The sequence below is a fragment of the Muscardinus avellanarius genome (assembly GCF_963383645.1).
Source record: "Muscardinus avellanarius genome assembly, chromosome: 15".
In the NCBI taxonomy this organism is placed as follows: Eukaryota; Metazoa; Chordata; class Mammalia; order Rodentia; family Gliridae; genus Muscardinus; species Muscardinus avellanarius.
The window spans coordinates 746,898-762,936 of NC_137801.1; the positions used below are offsets into that span (position 1 = coordinate 746,898).

The 16,039-nt window shown below is 50.5% G+C and overlaps 1 protein-coding gene across 1 annotated transcript in view; it reads left to right on the forward strand.

Moving 5' to 3' along the window:
- Window positions 1-16,039, forward strand: part of TPO (thyroid peroxidase) — a gene marked incomplete at both ends in the record, with an annotated part of 38,976 nt that overhangs the window by 3,640 nt on the left and 19,297 nt on the right. The window contains 5 exons of the mRNA XM_080712068.1: window positions 489-640; window positions 2,667-2,799; window positions 8,085-8,214; window positions 10,207-10,413; window positions 14,167-14,655. Of these exons, the coding sequence (XP_080568194.1) occupies window positions 489-640; window positions 2,667-2,799; window positions 8,085-8,214; window positions 10,207-10,413; window positions 14,167-14,655 (1,111 nt within the window). The remainder of the gene's footprint in view (window positions 1-488; window positions 641-2,666; window positions 2,800-8,084; window positions 8,215-10,206; window positions 10,414-14,166; window positions 14,656-16,039) is intronic.

The following is a 16,039-nucleotide window of genomic DNA, read 5'->3' on the forward strand; positions in this document are numbered from 1 at the left end:
GAAAATATTCCCCATGAACTCACACATACCTCAGTAAGTCTACAGCTGATAGGAAGTACCAGGAGGAGAGGGGTGGAGGTCAGGCACAGGTACAAGGTCCGGTATGCCTTCAGCAAAGGTCCCAGAGAATGAGGCCCTTGTGAAGTCCACCTCACCCCAACCAAAGACAGGGCTGGTAGTGGTAGAAAACTGATGTCTAGCTGAGTCTTGATGAGAACCAAGCAAGTGCTATTAAATATTCACAAATGTTGTGCCAGTGTTGGTCATTTATCACTCCCTGTGGATACCTATTTCTCTTTCTGTTCCATCCCTTTTACCAAACCCAACCCTTGCAAGGTTCGTGTTTGTACACCCCACAATGCCCAACACAGTGTCTGGTATGGGCAGTTACTCGTGTATAGTGATTCATTAATGCTCAGTTAATTGGTAATGAAGTACCAAACAACTGTAAACATAGAATTTATTTTAGGCTCTTCCTTGTACTGTAGAAACCTCAGAAAAAGGGAACTCCTTTCCCCAGCGGAGCTCCTGTCTTTCTCCAAGCTCCCCGAGCCAGCCAGCAGAGCTGTCTCCCGCGCGGCAGAGATAATGGAGACTTCAGTGCAAGCCATGAGACTTAGGCGGGCACAGCAGCCCACTGGTGAGCACCCACATCTCCGCGCGGGACACTCTCAGGGGGCGGCAGCTTTGCTGGGGATGGGAACAGTCGATACCAGCCCTGATGTCGCAGGACAAAAGCAAATCCTCCTTGCAATGCCTAAAACGGGTGCTTACTTGGTCTGGGAAATGCCATTTCTCTGGTCTTCAAATCAGATTTGGAGAACCAGCGAAGCCCCTGCTGGTGCTATGAAGCGATCTGGGACTTGCCCCCAGACTCCCGCCGTGTTGTTTGGGCGGCTCCCTCATTCACGTGAGCTTTTGGAGGGAACACATTCATTCGAGAAGCAGCCAGTCATAGCAGACAGGAGACTCCGCCGCCTGGCAGTCTCCCCAGGGCCCGTGACGGCCAGCGCCCGTCTCTGAAGTGTGTGGGTTCCTGGCTGCTCAGGCAGGGCCATCCAGGGCCAAACAGAGGAGCTGGTTGGAGCAGAGCCTTCGCAGACATGAGGCTTTGAGATTATAATGAATACAACTGGGAGACAGAATTACAATTCTCACGCTTTGAAGTAGAAAGCAAGATTTCTCTTAAGAACTTGGCAAGATTTTTCAGTGGGATTCCAGGATCTGCATGGTCTCTGAGTTTTTCCCCGCTCTTGTGGGTTGCTCCTGTGTTGATTCATTCCACTTTTAGAATAAGATGGACTCATTTAAACCAGGACTCGCCAAAATTCTCAGGTCTTCAACTTAACAGTTAAGCTGGATTGTATTGCAACCGCAGATTAATTTGAATGGTTTTGGTTTTGAACCATGCAGTAGAACATGTTTCCAAGGACATTGGTCCCCAGTCCTATCATGGGATTGGCTAGGACTGAGATGAAGTGGCATAGAAATGGCGTGTTCTGCTGTTGGAGCTGTGGGTCTCCTGGTTCCTGACTTAGCATCGCTAGGCTATTGCTTAGACCAGGGGCAGGTGCCTAGAGAAACAGGCTGCTTCCTTTAGTCCAGGCATAAGGCAGAATTCAAGACCTCCATTCCCTAGGACTGGTTTAAGTTATTTGCACCATAAAGAAAGACAATCGGGAACACTTAAGAAGTAATCAGAGAAAAAGGAGCCAGCCAGTGCCCCATCCATCACTGCATTGACAGGCAGCAGACGCACTAGGTCTCAGTGCCTCTGCTTCCCTTGGCTTGTTTGACTTGTTAACACAGCTGTGGTCACATGGTTCACTTTATAGGTCTCTATTTGTTGTACTCTAGCATATAAGAACTGCACAGCCCTCTACTTACTGAACGCAAAGTCTAGCACAGGACCTGTCTGTTCCCAGAGATTGCTGAGTGGAGCTGCTTATATACAGGCTTACTTTGTCTCGCTTGCTGAAAATGGAACACATTCCTCCCTGGTTTTTTTTTCCAATGAATAACTCAATTTCATTGGAACCTGGTTAATCAACATTTCATGGCATTATCTTCAAAGATTTATATAAACCATCTTGGAGAGGTAGCCGATGATTGCATCTACTAACTAATGGACAGCAGTGTACCTCTCACTTTGATTTGTTAAGTAACATAAATAGTGGCAGAATTGTCAAAAAGAATAAGGGACTGCATTCTGGGGCTTTGATACAGGGAGATTTACAAGAAGGAACCCAGAGACCAAAGAAAGAAAGAAAGAAAAGGTTTGGAGAAAACAGGCTAATGCTATTGGCAAACTTTCCAAGGCCAGTCTTCATGGGCGAATACATACCAGGGGACGGTGGACAGGGGGCTGTGTCCCTGTCCTCAGAAGAATCCGCCATTGTGAGACAGGGAGGCCTCGCCACTGTGGCCGGCCACCACTCTGAAGAGTGGCCTCCGATTGCTTTTCTAAAACATCACAAAGCAGAATTTGTCTCATTCCTGCGACAAAGAAACACAAGGGAAGGAAATGAGGTGGCAGGAGGAGAGGCAGAGGCTCTTAGAGGAGCACCTCGGGTTATAGAGCCCCCAACTCAGAGGTCAGGTTAGAAAATTTCTTTTGTGGGATGAATCTATTGCCATAGAGTTATGGCAGGCTGTTTGTTTCTCAGATGCTCTATCGGAAGACCTACTGAACACCATCGCAAACCTCTCTGGGTGCCTACCTCACATGCAGCCCCCGAAATGTCCAGACACTTGCCTGGCCAACAAGTACAGACTCATCACCGGAGCCTGCAACAACAGGTACCACCGCGGGGTCCTTGGTCTTCTCGCAGGCTTGGAGGCAGCTGGGCACATCAGGAAGGAGACTGGACCATTTGTGTCCTGCCCCTGTGCACCCCAATTGCTCCATGCTTTGACTAACATGGCCTCCTGCAAGTCTGGTAAGCCCTGGTGGGCCCTGTAAGCACAGCCCAGCTCAAGCAGAACTTCCACCTGCTCAGCTCCCCCTCATCTTCCCAAACTCACAAAACAGCACCACTATTCACCCCATGGCTCAAGCCAATGCTCCAACACCACCCTTGATTTCTCCACCCCCTGCTCACCCATCTCTGGCACAGCAACAATACTGTTACTCCTGCAGAAAAAAGTCCTCTTGGGCCACGTGGGCTTACATGGGTGGGAGCTGGGTCTGTAGACAGCACGGCTCAGCTGTCAGTCTGGTCCTGACTGCCCACATCCTCCTGACCTGATACTACGAAGGAATGTGCTGGAGGACCAAGGCCTGACCACCAACCAACTCTACCCCCTAAGTACTGAGGAAGAGTGTGGACTGGCCAGGTTCCAGGTCTGGGCCAGTCCCCCAATCCTGGTTCCCAACTTGCTGAGAGGAGACGGAAGTTCCTGCCTCCCAGGATGGCTACAGGACAGAGCCAGGTAATGAGAACACACTCCCTGTGGGAAGGACCCCCATCTTCCCTCATCAAATCAAACTGAACAGGCACTGTGGCTGCTTCAGAGGACATGGGCTGAGCTTCAGGGAGTCTTGGCCTTCGTCGATTCCTGGGTCCACAAGGGATAAGACGCCCTGTCGACAGCAACATTTCGGACCACCACAGGCAGAGATGTCTGTCCCACACTAGGACCCCACCCTCATGCACAGGATGTGGGACTCACCGTCACCCAGACCAGGATTCCCAGTGGAGAGGACTCACCTGGTTTTGTGACCAAAACCAGGATTCCAGTAAAGAGGGATTACCAGTAAAGAGGGTCATCTCCATGACCCTGACCAGGATTCCCAGTTGAGAGGACTCACCTTGACCAAAACCAGGATGCCAGTGAAGAGATGTGGTCTGCCATGTTAAGGAAATGCTTAATGGGATGGAAACCAGGTCCGCTGCTGAGTTCTGACCCTGCCCTCACTGGGAAGGTGACCCGTGTGGGCGACCTGACACCTGGGCTGCTGGCATCGTGTAGACAACACCCAGAGGAAATGGAGTAGAACAAGCAGCCCAGCTCCTGCTCCTCACGCTCACAGCTAGACTTCAGGAAAGGGCACAGACGTGAGCCCCTGAACCCCCAGGCCACCTCCCCGCAGCCCAGTGTAATAAGAGCTGCTGATTGTCATCATAAGCTGACTCCCTGTTCTGGGCCCATGGCATGAGCCACCCTCAAGGAAACTGAACGTGCTCTTCCCAGGAGAGCGGCCCTGGAGGATGCCTGAGATTAAACCGCTGACTGGATTGGATTTTTGATATCTTTGCATCTCAGAACTGGAGCACATTTTTCATGGCTTGGGGAAAATATCAAGTTAGTGGTGAGCTAGAAAGACCCTGCACCCTCACCACCTCCTTCCACCTGCACAGATGATGAGGGAGGAGACGGATGAATTTCCACCCAGACGCCCACTGGGACTCGGGCTTTACTTTTGCTAACGCACTGCAGGCTCACCAACTGAGCCTTCTGTGTGGATGTCGAGGAAGATGAAGTCAGCTCTGTGGCCTGCCGGGCCACCGTGGTCCATACCAGGGAGAGTCGCCAGCTTTCTTTACAGTGATAATTCTGCAGAAAGCCTTCTTCTTGGGGGAAATTTTTTTTTGTCCAATAGAGCCTCAAAATCCAAAAGTAATTCTTAGGGGAAAGGATAAATCCCAAAGAGAAATTTTGAAATGTACATTTAAATTATAGGAAGATTTGCCCAATTCTACGGGAGTTCAAAATATAATTTGCTACACACAATTTGCCATATAATCCTCTATATTCATTTGCCTAAAAATGGTCAAAAATCTAAATTAAATGTGGAGCTGCCTTCCAGTTGCACTGGGTAGGTACCCCTAATGGCTGGTGGCTGGCAGCCTTTTTCTTGTTCACTAGATGTTTGCCTGTGGTCACATAGTCCTGGTCCCAGTTTTTTTCTCACTTTATTTCCATCTGCATTTTATACCTAATTCATGAAATTGTGATGCCTGGTGGAGTCTGACCTGCTAAAATTCCTTCAGACAATCTTCTTTAGGAGACTCTATGTCTTAAAATTAAGCTGCCTTAAACAACAGTTGCTGACAAACACCTACTTGTAGAGAACTTGGGTCACACTTTAAAATTAAGAAAAGAGGCCAGGTGTGGTGGTGCACACTCGTAATCCCAGCACTTGGGAGACTGAGACAGGAAGATTGCAGGTTCGCGGCCAGCCTCAGCTACTTAGTGAGGCCCTCCACAACTTAGTGAGACCCTGTTTCAAAATAAAAAATAAAACATACGACTGAGAGTATAGCTTGGAAGTAGAATGTCCCTGGGCTCAATTTCTGGATCCTCAAAAAAAATTTTCAGAGACAAGAAAGATTTCATTTACTAATACTGACACTTGAGGTGAAGAAACAAAGATTAAAACAGCTTTGACTAGTGTGGAAAGTCGGTGGGGACGAACAAGCCTATCAATCTTGAAGAAAAGGAAGAGTCGTAAGAGTACCCTATGGGACAAGTGACTCCAGAGTCAAGGGCACTTCCTGGGTTTCCGGGCAGGGTGGAGCTCTTGCTAACCTTTTGAGCAAATCACTTTCATCTCTGAGGAACGCCAGAGCTGCTTCCCAGACCAGGAGGTAGACAGCCCACCCACCAGCTGGGCTGAATTGCCTCCGGTCCAATAGCTTTCGAGAGACCCCACAAATGAAGAGCCAGCCTCTTACACCCCGGGGCCATCTGACAGGGTGTTCAGAGTCTTTTGGAAACAAAACAAAGACCAGACTGCAGGGCTGCAGGGCTGGCCACGCTCCGGGCAAAGCCACCTTGGTCCTACTCCTTGTCCTTTGCCTCGGGCTGGGGAAACAGCGTGGCTGTTGGCGTGGAGAGCTGCTCACGCTCTCCAGCTCCACAGTGGGAGGTGATGTTCTTCTTAGGACTGAGTCTTGGGCCCAGTATCCCTGCAGGCATGCTGGTGAGCAGCATGGCAGTAGACCAGTCCAAGCCTCCCACCACCATGAGTGTAACACCCTGTGCTCCTGGGCTGAGGGTTCAGGATTACCATTCTCTTTAGCGATCAGAAAGCCACAGTCTGCAGGGCTCAGGGTCACTTGGTAAGTCCAGACCCCGAGAGCCTTGAGAGGACACAGACGATCCTTGGGTGTTCAGGCAGCATCTGAACACCCCACGGTTGCCTTGACCCCCTAGTGAACTGTTGAAATATAAAAGTCAATCAGTACAAACAAATCACCGCCTAAGCAGTTAGATTAACATTTCATTATTTTTAATTGAGTGAAGCAGTGCCTCCCTGTGAGCAGCACTTCACAGAATTCAGATCCGTGACAGATCCACACACCATAACAGATCCACACACCACTGAGGCCACTCCAGTCTCCCACCCCGGCTCCGCACAGCTCATTACACCCGTTACTGGCTCAGATTTGCAATGAAGGCACTCGGTGGGCTGAGATCAATGAAGTATCAACAGTGGAATAGCTCCCACCCCTCTCCCTGCAGACACACAAGACGGCCGCCAGGAGCCACTGCTTCCAAGATGGAGCCCCGGCCTCCAAACAGCAGAGCCCTGCTTCCCCAGGGCCAGGGGCCCAGCTTCCTCAGGAGACCCAGCTGGGAGGGGGCGCCACCCGCCCAGCCTAGGGCCAAGGCAGAACGCCCGGCCTCCACCACTCTGCCCTGGGAGCCACCACACCAGCCATTCATCCTGCTGTTACCTGCCAACGTGATATTCAACATCAGCCACTCTCCTATAGGGGGACTAAAACGCTGTGTCCAGAAATGAAAATAACTCAGCGGTACAATGACCAACCAATTTTGAGAATGTTTTTCAAACTCTAAAACATTAAAAGTTACACTTACCTTGTCCTAATGCTCGTAGCCTTAAGTTTTTCTGTTTTCTAAGTGTCTACCCATCAGATACATGAAAGAAGTTTTGATAGTTTTGCCAAAATATACTGTGACCAAATAGAACTGCAGACCAGTTTCCTCCTGGAAACACCCTGCTTAGCCTTACTGTGACGTTAGCTCACCTTTGTTGCCAGATCAACTAAGCATGACTTTCTCTTGGAAAAGGCCTAACTTTATTTATGTTTTATTTATTTATTTATTTATTTATTTATTTATTTATTTATTTATTGGTGGTACTGGGGTTCCTGGAAGCCCTTCTACCTCCAGGCTACACTCCCAGACCTATTTTAGGTTTTTATTTAGAAACAGGGTCTCCTAAGCCAGCACGCGCAGCTGGCTTCGAACCTGCGCAGTCCTCCTGTCTCCGCCTCCCAAGCGCGGGGATTACATGCATGTGCCACCACGTCCGGCTCCTAACTTTATTTTTAATTCACATAAGTTGTATTAAAACATGTTCCCTTGACAACCATCTCACTTCTGAATTTAGAACATGGCATTAAGTTTCCACGGACCCAACTTCTACAGAAACTTTGTCCTCCTGGCAACGCACACAGGAGAAGGCCCAGCATCCTGGGCACATCAGCAGTGCCTTGACTAAAGATGGTCAAATAGGCCGGGCACGATGGCACATACCTGTAATCCCAGTATTTTTGAGGCTGAGAGGATTGAAGGTTAAAAGCCAGCCTCAGCAACTTAGTGAGACTCTTTTTCCAAAGTATAAATAAAATAGGGCTGAGAGTATAGCTAAGAGGTTGAATGTTCCTAGGTACAATATTCAGTAATACACACATACACACACACACACACACACACACACACACACACAGACACAATTTAAATATGACAATATTTCAAATCTTCTTGGAGCACCTGATCTATGTCCTCTGAGGAAGGACCAGTGGAACATTCTAGAAGGGTAAACTATCTGTAAAACAGAAGCCACTGTCAGGGGCCATGAGCAAGGTCTACAGCAGGCAGGAACCTGGGTGTAATCCCAGCCTAGAGAGGGGTGTGTGGGCTGAGGTACTAGAACCCAATGCCACCCTCACACCCACCTGGGTGCCCTGGCTGGCACTTGCTCAAGCCAGGGGCTCAGGGACGCCATCCCCACTTTTTGTCTCTGAGCATATAGGTGTGTTGTATTTGTGACTCTGCTTCTTCATTTCTTCTCTTCCATATTAAGCATTTCTGCATGGCCATTTCCACAGGGAACATCCCAGATGGGGAGCCTCCAACACGGCCCTGGCGAGGTGGCTCCCTCCCACCTACGAAGATGGCTTCAGTCAGCCCAGAGGCTGGAACCCCGGCTTCTTATACCATGGGTTTCCACTGCCCCCGGTTAGTACTGGGAATGCGTCAACCCGGTGGGAGTTAGTTCCCTGGAATGCTAACAGCCCTTCGTGTTCTTGGAGGGATGGAACCTTGTTCAATCTTCCTGGTGCCCGGCACACTCCTGGTCCTCCCTAGCCCACTATGAGGTCAGGGCCACAACATCATGGGGACCTTGGGGACGAGGCTCTGAAGAGTAGTCCTGTTCAGCTGGCAAGTGCAACATAGACTTAGGTCAAGTTTCATCTGACTAAGATCTATTCTCCTGACAAGCACTGCAGGTTTCAGATACCATCCTGTATGCATGAGGTTGGAAGGCCAGGTCCATCAGAGACACTTATTAAATAACTCACTGTTTATGTAAGGACGGCAGCCAGCACCTTACTCTCAGAGGGGTATTTGTGAATCACACTGACATCTAATCTACTACTGACCCATCTGGTCAGACCCTTTAACCCCCCGCTTTGACTTCTCATGTCACTGGGTGACCCAGCCTGCTTACTCCGTCTCTTAACATAACCCAGAGCTCTTCTGACTCATGGCAGGCATTGTGGTCAGCCCAGAGAGAATCAGAGCCAAAGTCAGGGGCAGACCATGTAGGCAGAGAACACACAGAGACAGACCCGCCATCATGAAGCTGTCCTATGGAGATGAGCCACTTGGCCTGGACAGCTTCTCCAGGGGGCTCTTTAGTAGGAGGACCAAGTATTCCGCAGAGGAGCCAGTGCTAGGGCTCAAGGAGGACAGCCCCTCACTCGACGACTGGCCCAGGAACATGGGCTTCCCTCCACCCTCTGCCAGGTACTTCCTCCTTAGCCTCATGCAGGCTGTCTATGAAATGGGATAAGCTAACGTATCTGCCTGTGCTGGGCATTGAACCAAGTCAAATCCTGAGGTTTCCAGAATCTAAGTATCATGATACTAGATTCTAACACCTATGTTTGCTCAGATATACAGTTGTGTAGAAGAATCAGAGCTCATGTGTGTTTAAATGTGGACGGCAATAGTTTCCTACTCCTGTTCTAACAGGTTACTGTAATTTTAGTGGCTTAAGCCAACCAACACAAATTTATCATTCTTCAGATTTGCAGGTCAAAAGTCTTTGGTTGGTCTTCCCAGGCTGAAATAAAGGTTTCTGCAGGGCTGCATGCTTCTGGAAGGTCTAGTTGAGAACCCATCTCACCTGCTCTAGCTTCTCAGCTTATAGCCTCCCTTTTCAATCCAGCACTGGTACCCCCGTCCCCCACCATCCAAAGTCACATCTGTCTAACCTGTCAGGAAAGCGCTCATGCTATAGGCACCCATGTTATAGACCAGACCCACCTGGAAATCCAGGACATCCCTTCATCTTCTGGTCCTTGATTATTTTCACCTGTAGATTCCAAGATTCAGGAATAGACATCTTGCGGGGGAGTATTATTCTGCCTACCAGAATACTCTCTGACCCCAAAGATTTGTATCCAGCCCACATACAAAAACATGGCCTTCTCCAGAAGTCCCCCCAAAACCCATCACAGCATCGACTCTGCAAAACGTAAACTTAAACATCTAAATCAGGGACAGCAGAGCTGCAGCATGATCCACCTGGGGAAAAAGTTCCTCTCCACCTGGATCTGTAGTAGATCTGTGAACTGAGGAAACCAGTGATCCCCCGACACACTGGCCAGCAGACAGGAGACAGCGTCACAGACTTCTGAGCTTAGAGAGGTAGAGTGGAAGCAGACAGGGAGACAGTGATCCCAGGCAAGCGGGAAACCCGGCCGGGCCAGCTCCATGGGGGTAAGCCTATGAGCTCAGGGTCATGGATGGCATCCTACTAACAACGAGATGTCCTGGGAATTATCTTCACACCCATACAGCAACCTTGAAGAGCTCAATTTGCTATAGTCGTCTACAGACAAGGAAACCAAGCTTCCAAGAAGAGACCCGAGAGGCCCCCAAAGCACATCCCTGGCTGCTATACCCTTCCTGGGTTGTAACAATCTGGTCTCCTCTTGCCAGGTTCGGGAGGTGACAAGGCAAGTTATCCAAGTTTCCAACGAGGCTGTGACAGAAGATGAGGAGTACTCTGACTTCCTGACAGTGTGGGGGCAGTACATCGACCACGACCTAGCACTCACGCCCCAGAGCACCAGCACCGTGGCCTTTTGGGGAGGAGCTGACTGCCAGCTGACCTGCGAGAACCAGAGCCCCTGCTTCCCCATAAAGGTCAGCAGTGGTGGACCAGGCCTCCACCACTTTGTCTCTCTCTCCATCTCTATATATTTCTTTATCTCTTCTTTTGTATCTGTCTCTTTGTGTCATAGTTTGAATCTAGAATGTCCCCAGAGCTCATGTGTTGAAGGATTGGTTCTCAAGGCAGCAATGTTCAAAGCTGGGATTTGGGAAACTGATTGGATCATGAGGACTCAGACCTCATCAGTAGATTCCTAATCTCTCCATGCTGAATGAACTCCTGGGAGGTGGAAACTTGAGGCAGGTAGGGCATGGTTGGAGGAAGAAGTCACTGGGGACGTGCCCTTGGTGTCCATCTTCCCTCTCTTCCTCCTCTTCCTCCTCCTCCTCCTCTTCTCCTTGTCCTTATCCTCCTCCTCGCCTCCTCCTTCCCCTCCTCCTCTTCCTCCTCCTCCTCTTTTCCTTGTCCTTATCCTCCTCTCCTCCTCCTCCTCCTCCTCCTCCTCCTCTTCCTCCTCCTCCTCCTCTTCTCCTTGTCCTTATCCTCCTCCTCGCCTCCTCCTTCCCCTCCTCCTCTTCCTCCTCCTCCTCTTTTCCTTGTCCTTATCCTCCTCTTCTCCTCCTCCTCCTCCTCCTCCTCCTCCTCCTCCTCCTCCTCCTCCTCCTCCCCGCTCTTGCTCTCTCTGTTCTCTGGCTGCTGGGAGCTGATCAGCTCTCCTTCTCCATGCCCTGCCGCCATGATGTTCCACCTGTCCCAAGGCCCAGATCACTGGTGCCAGCAGACTCTGGACTGACACCTCTGAAACCATGAGCCAAAATGAACCTTTTCTCCTTTAATTTGTTTTAGTTAGGTATTTTTGTCAGAGATGAGAATGAGCACCCTCCCTTTCTGTCTTTCTGTGTATCTCTGTATCTGTCTCTACAGGTCTTCTCGTATCTGTGTCTGTCCCTCTCCCCTTTTCTCTGGCCTGATCCAGCATCTCCTTGGCTCTGTGTGTGTAGCTGGGGCTGCCGGTTTCCACTCTGCCTTTGAGCACCAATGATGCTCCTCTCTTGGGGCCTTGGTGACCATGCTCTTGGTTCTTTCCCTTCCTCTCACTGCCGACCCTCCTCCTGCCTCTCACTCTCCTGTGGCAGCCCCTGGGCTCTGACTTCGTCTCTCTTAGTCCCTCACCTTACTCACCAGCGGTGGGATTCTGTGCATAGTACAGTCTGTGATCTTCTGCTTTTAGATTTATTTGTCCAACCTTTCTCTGTAATGGCTGGCCCATCCTGGTCACTGTCAGAATCACCTTCCTCTAAAATATTAGCCACCTTGCAACCCAGAGATCTTTCTTCCTCAATTTTGCATTTTGCTCTTTTAAAAAGTGCAGACATTTTTAATTATGCATATAGCTCACAGATCGTTGTTATCATGAAAATATTACTACAAACTAAGTTCCCTGCCCCCTTTCATTTTCCGTCTGTTACCTCCCCAGGATTAATTACTATCAGTTTGGGTGGGTGGGTGGGATTATCAACCAGCCTCCCGAGCACAGGGATGCATTTATCTCTAGTTGGGAAGAAGTGAAACTAGTGGGTCATGGTTTATGTGCATGTTTAAATTTTAATAGATACTCCCAATTGCCTACAGCAATGGGATCATAAATTGTATTTTCTAATTGATTTCTCTGCAACCATTAATATTAACTCCTATAATTTGTCAATCAGCTGGGCCAAAAAAAAGTGTCTTGCATTTTACATTAGAGTGAATTAAAGCCTGGATACATCTTTCATCCTTACTTCTATTAAGTTGTTTCTTTTTATGTATAGCCATGCATCACTTAATGGCAGGAGTAAGCTCTGAGAAATGTATCCCCAGGTACACGTGATTCCACCCATGTGCAGGCACTGTCCAGTGCAAAGGCCATGTCACTGGATGGCTTACTCTAGGGGACACTGGTGTATGTTTGGTCTGTATATATATTCTTTTTTTGCAGTAGTAGAGGAACCCAGAGGCATTCTATCTCCAAGCTACACTCCCAGCCCTATTTTATTTTTATTTTGAAACAGGGTCTCACTAAGTTAATGAAAGCCTTACTATTTGCTAAGGCTGTCCTTGAACCTGTGACTCTCTAGTCTCAGGTTCCCAAGTACTGAGATTACAGGCATGTATCACATGCCCAACAAATTGTACTTTTGTCGGGGGAGGTCTGGGGATGGAACCCAGAGGCATTCGACCTCCGAGCTACACCCCTGCCCTATTTTTATTTTTATTTTTTTTTTCTGGTGGTACTGGAGGTGGAACCCAGGGCCTTTTCTACCTCTGGGCTATACTCCCAGAGCTATTTTGTATTTTATTTGGAAACAGGGTCTCACTAAGTTGCTGAGAGCCTCACTAAGTAGCTGAGGCTGGCTTCAAACCTGTGCAATCCTCCTGTCTCAGCCTCCCAAGCGCGGGGACTACAAGTGTGAGCTCCACACCCAGTGATTATTCTTTATTTTGAAACAGGGTCTCACTGACTTGCAGAGGGCCTCACTAAGTAGCTGAGGATGTCCATGAACCTCGATCCTCTGGTCTCAGCCTCCCAAATGCTGGGATTACAAGAGTGTGCCACCACACCCGGCTGCAGTTTGTATTTTTTACAATTTTCTTCTTGCAGATCATATTTTTTGTTAAATTTACACAATACTTATAAAAGTTTTTGTTTTCATAAAAGAAAATTTCTCCATTACCATTGTGGGCAAAAAGGGGGGGGACCCCAACTTTGTGCTTTCCCATAGATTGGGACGATTTTTTTAGAAATATTTCTGATTTTCTAGAATTTTAGATGTTCCAGGCATCTGGCACATCAAGTATGAGTAATTTACATTTATGATCTTCTTCCCGCTCATAGGAGTCTTACGTACTAGCTCTTATTTTATTCTCTAGACTTTGGTCTAACAATGAATTATTAAAATCTTTGAAGCAATAATAAATCATAGATTGGGTTTGTATCTAGTTCTTAATTTTAAATGAAAAGGTTTTATTTACCCTAGCCGAGATAACATTTGCTGTCTCTTCTACATGAATATCACTCTATTCTACCTTGCTTCTATTTGACTAAGAATTTTATCGCTGCTTTTAAGTGCCTCGTGCTATTAAGTTTTTCTCTTTTAATTTATGCCCTGGGTGATATCATTCTATTTTTTTAACACTAACCCATTCTGGGGATAAGCCCTTTTTGATTAGATCATGTGGTCTTTGATTCATTGCCCTATTTGATTTTTATTATTTTATTTGGAAGGGTAATCCAGAGGCTAATTCTAAGGTGTTCTTGACTGCATTAAATGAGGCTGTGCTCTGCCCGTCTCTCCCATGGCTGAAACAGTCTCCGTCCTTCAGGGACCTGAGGGGCCCAGGACTGCTCTCTGCGGTAAATGGGCAGAACCAGTGTGGGCTCTCCCAGCTGTGGCTGGGAAACTGAGGCAGGGTATGGCAGAGGTGGAAACGCCAGGGCTCATGCCCAGGAAACTCTGTAACTCCGTGCATACCCCCGGAGAGGAAAGTTCAGCTCCCTGGACAGTGAGCCAGGGAGGCGGGCGTGCCCAGGGCCCAGCTGGCCTGAGCACTCTCAGGAGAGTCCAGGTGGGTGGCCCCAGGTGAAGGATGAGCCGGGGAGGCGGGGCGCGGCCAGAGGCGCCAGGCCGGCCTGCCCAGGGTCCCCTGGCCCGAGCACTCCCGCAGAGTCCGGTGGCCGCGGGAGTGCCTGCCTGAGCCCGCGGTGCCCAGGATGGCGCAGTGACCCGCGTCTCCTTGTGCCGCAGCTGCCCGCGAGCTGGCCTCCGGCCGCGGGCCCCGCGTGCTGGCCCTTCTACCGCTCCTCGGCCGCCTGCGCGCTCCCGGGCAACCTGTCTGCGCGCCCGCGGCAGCAGATGAACGGCCTGACCTCCTTCCTGGACGCGTCCACGGTGTATGGCAGCTCGGCGGCGGCCGAGGCGCAGCTGCGCGACTGGAGGAGCTTCGGCCGCCTGCGGGTCAACGCGCGCCACCTGGACGCCGGCCGCGCCCACCTGCCCTTCGCGCGCGCGCCCGCCGCCTGCGCGCCCCCGCCCGGCGCGCCCCGGGCCGCGCGCGCGCCCTGCTTCCTGGCGGGCGACGGCCGCGCCAGCGAGGTGCCCGGCCTGGCCGCCCTGCACACGCTCTGGGTGCGCGAGCACAACCGCCTGGCCGCGGCGCTGCAGGCCCTCAACCCGCACTGGAGCGCGGACACCGTCTACCAGGAGGCGCGCAAGGTGGTGGGCGCCCTGCACCAGGTGCGCCGTCCCGGGGCAGCAGGGGGGGGCGGGAGGACCCTGGGCGCCCCAGGGCCTCGGGCAAGGGCAGCACTTCTGGGCCCTGCTGCGGGCCGGGCCCACTGGATGCCTGAGGACGCAGCTGGGGTCCCTTGGCCCAGCTGTGCAAACCCACCTGCGTCCGCCGTCTGACCTGCACTCCGGTAATAAGCTGGGCACCCCTGCGCTAAACCGTGCAAGTGACCACTAACTCAGTAACCCTAACAAGCCTGCAGGTGGGTGGGCTCCCTGACCGACAAAGCATATTTCGGAGACAGTGGTGGCCTTAGTCAATCTGTGTGAGGTTTCTGAATTAGCAAATTACCCTCCGAGTTCATTTTGGTTCTCTCTCCACTTTGTAATATTGAATCCGAGGATCTTAAATGACTAGTCCAGGTGGCCCTTTATTAATTGTGTAGTGTAGAGAAGATGCATTGTAAAACACAGTTACTGCTGGGTCATCACGAACAAGTGAGCAGGTTTGCACCAACAGTCACGCTCCTGCTCGGGCCTTGGTGGGCACCTAGGGGACCCCGTTGCCCCCTTTGCAGAGGTGACACTCTTCTGCCTTGTAGAAAGAAGCCGAGCCCTGTCCAAAGGTGCACAGCTTCCAGGGTGGCCCCTGCTGATCTGCGGGCTCAGGCACCTGCTGGGCCAGGGCCAGGCATGAGCCCTTGAGTGTCTGGAAGCAAGTGAGACGGGCGCATCCACAGGACAGGAGAGCAGCGGCAGGGACTCCAGCATCTTTACCAGCAACCAAAGAAGTATCGAAACATCCCCACACCTGTGTACACACAGCCGTGCACATCAGGGGCACACCAGCCCTGGCCGAGCAGGCGTGTGTGTCTGTGGTATGTGTATGCTTTGTGTCCCTGCGTGTGTGCGTGCTGTGTGGGTACTGTGCATGCTCTGGGTGTCTCTGTGGTTCTAGAGTTAGAAAAGAAGGTAGGAACTGGATACACAACTCTAACCCTGCGGCTTCAGACAAAGCGCTGGAGTTCAGTGTAGCCAGGGGCGTCGTGGAAAAGCTGCAGCCCTGCTTGACAGCTGTAACAGAGAAAATTAGTAAAGTTAAAATGTCGTAACCTCCAGGAACTTGTGAGGGTAGAATTAACGCAGATTTGGATGGTAGTGCATGGTGTGGCCAGGAATCTTGTCCTCTAGGCTGCTTTCAAGTAACTGGCCAGATGTCCTGCTCCTTGTGCAGCCTCAGCTGACAGATGACACCAGGCCCCACCGCCCTGGACGCGGCCTCCTCCTGCCCTGTCTCAGGGAGGCTAGTCCCACGTGACTGTCCTCTTTCCTGGTCAGGACCACCTGGTGATTGTGGACTTGAGTCTGCTTTATCTTCCATCCCTGCCCTCTT